At 46.2% G+C, this 3,011-nt stretch overlaps 1 protein-coding gene across 1 annotated transcript; it reads right to left on the minus strand.

The window, feature by feature from the left end:
* Positions 1-746: 746 nt before the first annotated feature.
* Positions 747-1,778, minus strand: LOC132571406 (gastrula zinc finger protein XlCGF17.1-like; the record flags this gene model as incomplete). The annotated part of the gene is made up of 1 exon (XM_060238200.1): positions 747-1,778. A coding segment is annotated over exon 1 (984 nt), but the record flags the coding sequence as incomplete, so codon positions are not given.
* Positions 1,779-3,011: the final 1,233 nt, after the last annotated feature.

The following is a 3,011-nucleotide window of genomic DNA, read 5'->3' on the forward strand; positions in this document are numbered from 1 at the left end:
CCTGTGTGGGTTCTGTGATGCCGTTGAAGATGGCCACTCTGAATGAATCTCTTTCCACACTCTGAGCATTCAAACGGTTTCTCTCCTGTGTGGGTTCTTGTATGCTGTTTAAGTTTGCCATTTGTGATGAATCTCCTTCCACACTCTGAGCATTCAAAAGGCTTCTCCCCTGTGTGGGTTCTCTGATGATTTTGAAGAGTCCCCCTCTCACTGAATCTCTTTCCACACTCCGAGCATTCAAACGGTTTCTCCCCTGTGTGGGTTCTTGTATGCCGTTTAAGTTTGCCATTTGTGATGAATCTCCTTCCACACTCTGAGCATTCAAAAGGCTTCTCCCCTGTGTGGGTTCTCTGATGCTTTTGAAGAGTCCCCCTCTCACCGAATCTCTTTCCACACTCTGAGCATTCAAACGGTTTATCCTCTGTGTGGGATTTTGGTGCTTCAGAAGACTGGAACTCTGACTGAACCTCTTTCCACACTGAGCATTCAAAAGGCTTCTCTCCTGTGTGCGTTCTCTGATGCTGTTGAAGATGGCCACTCTGAATGAATCTCTTTCCACACTCTGAGCATTCAAACGGTTTCTCTCCTGTGTGGGTTCTTGTATGCTGTTTAAGTTTGCCATTTGTGATGAATCTCCTTCCACACTCTGAGCATTCAAAAGGCTTCTCCCCTGTGTGGGTTCTCTGATGATTTTGAAGAGTCCCCCTCTCACTGAATCTCTTTCCACACTCCGAGCATTCAAACGGTTTCTCCCCTGTGTGGGTTCTTGTATGCCGTTTAAGTTTGCCATTTGTGATGAATCTCCTTCCACACTCTGAGCATTCAAAAGGCTTCTCCCCTGTGTGGGTTCTCTGATGCTTTTGAAGAGTCCCCCTCTCACCGAATCTCTTTCCACACTCTGAGCATTCAAACGGTTTCTCTCCAGTGTGGGTTCTTGTATGCCGTTTAAGTTTGTCATTTTTGATGAATCTCCTTCCGCACTCTGAGCATTCAAAAGGCTTCTCCCCTGTGTGGGTTCTGTGATGCTGTTGAAGATGGCCACTCTGAATGAATCTCTTTCCACACTCTGAGCATTCAAATGGTTTCTCCCTGGTGTGGGTTCTCTGATGCTTTTGAAGAGCCCCCCTCTCAATGAATTTCTTTCCACACTCTGAGCATTCAAACGGTTTCTCTCCAGTGTGGGTTCTTGTATGCCGTTTAAGTTTGTCATTTTTGATGAATCTCCTTCCGCACTCTGAGCATTCAAAAGGCTTCTCCCCTGTGTGGGTTCTGTGATGCCGTTGAAGATGGCCACTCTGAATGAATCTCTTTCCACACTCTGAGCATTCAAACGGTTTCTCTCCTGTGTGGGTTCTTGTATGCTGTTTAAGTTTGCCATTTGTGATGAATCTCCTTCCACACTCTGAGCATTCAAAAGGCTTCTCCCCTGTGTGGGTTCTCTGATGATTTTGAAGAGTCCCCCTCTCACTGAATCTCTTTCCACACTCCGAGCATTCAAACGGTTTCTCCCCCGTGTGTGTTCTTGTATGCCGTTTAAGTTTGCTATTTGTGATGAATCTCTTTCCACACTCTGAGCATTCAAAACAGTTTTGTGCTGTGTGTAATTTTTGGTGTACAAGAAGCTGCGGTCTGTATCTGAAGTACTTTCCACAATAACTGCATTTACATGCCTTCATTATACTGTCGTTTGGAAAACATACATTACCCTTTCTCCCACTGGAAAATGTCATTTCACTCTTGGAGCAGATGAATGACTTTACTCCTGAAGGAGTCCACTGGTGACGGCCATGGGGTGGGATTTCACGGAAGCCCCCTCCTTGGTAAGGAATGGGCTTCACAATCCTCTTCACTCCACATCTTCCTTCCTGCTTCTGTGGTCCATCTCTAGTCCTGAAGTTTTCTTCAGCCTTTTCATTATTGGCTTTTTCCTGTGACAATCCCTGAAATTTCCGAATTGACTCCTCGCAATCTCCTGCTGGAATAAAGAAGGAGGTCGAATCACCACTCAGACAAGGAGGACAAGCCACCAATCAGAAACTCCTGATTAATGATTGTGCATATTGTCTCCTGAGCTACTGGTCACAACCTTTCCCTGGCCAGCCCTGCATTACAGCTTTTCAGAGTGTCCCTTTCCTCCCCAAAACTTCCAAAATGTACTTTTAGGGAAAAGGTGGCAAGGCTTTTTTCCTAGAACCATAGAATCAAACAGTTGGAAGGGACTTCCAAGGACATCTAGTCCAAACCCCTGTACAGTGCAGGAAATTCAGAAATACTTCCCCCCCTCCACAGCCCCAGTGACCCCTGCTCCATGCCTAAAAGATGGCAAAAACAAAAAACCTCCAGGATCAATGGCCAAACTGGCCTGGGAACAAAATTTGCTTCCTGACCCCGAAGCAGTGATTGGCATTTCCCTGAACAAGTAAGAAAGCGCCATGAGAACTAAGAACTGATACAACATTTCCTGCCCTCCTTCTCAAGATCTGCCTATGTTCACAGAATCAGTTTTGCTAGCTGATGGCCATCTATCCTCTGTTTGAAAAGCTCCAAAGAAGGAGGGCCAACCACCTCTCAAAGAAGCCTGCTCCACTGAGGAACCGTTCTAACTGTCAGGACGTTCTTCCTCATGTTTGCTGGAAACTCTTCTGATTTAATTTCAACCCACTGGTTCTGGTCTTATCTTCTGGAGGCCACAGAAAACAGTTCTGCACCATCCCCTATAGGACAGCCCTTCAAGTACTTGAAGATGGTGATCCTATCACCTCTCAGCCACCTCCTCTCCAGGCTAAACATACTGAGCCCCTTCAGTCTTTCCTCATAGGCCGTTTGATGATGAATAACAAAAAGTGATCATAATTTCTAGTCCTGTGACTGTACAGGTTTTTCCCAGGTGTGATGAGAGAGAAGGGGAGCTGGTCTTCGACAGTACCTCTCCAAGGGAACCCCACAGATTTAAGGGAAACTCCATGGTTTTTTGAAGGGATGCCTGTTGTTGGCAGGGGAGGGGAGGCTTG

Source organism: Heteronotia binoei, chromosome 5 (assembly GCF_032191835.1).
Source record: "Heteronotia binoei isolate CCM8104 ecotype False Entrance Well chromosome 5, APGP_CSIRO_Hbin_v1, whole genome shotgun sequence".
NCBI lineage: Eukaryota > Metazoa > Chordata > Lepidosauria > Squamata > Gekkonidae > Heteronotia > Heteronotia binoei.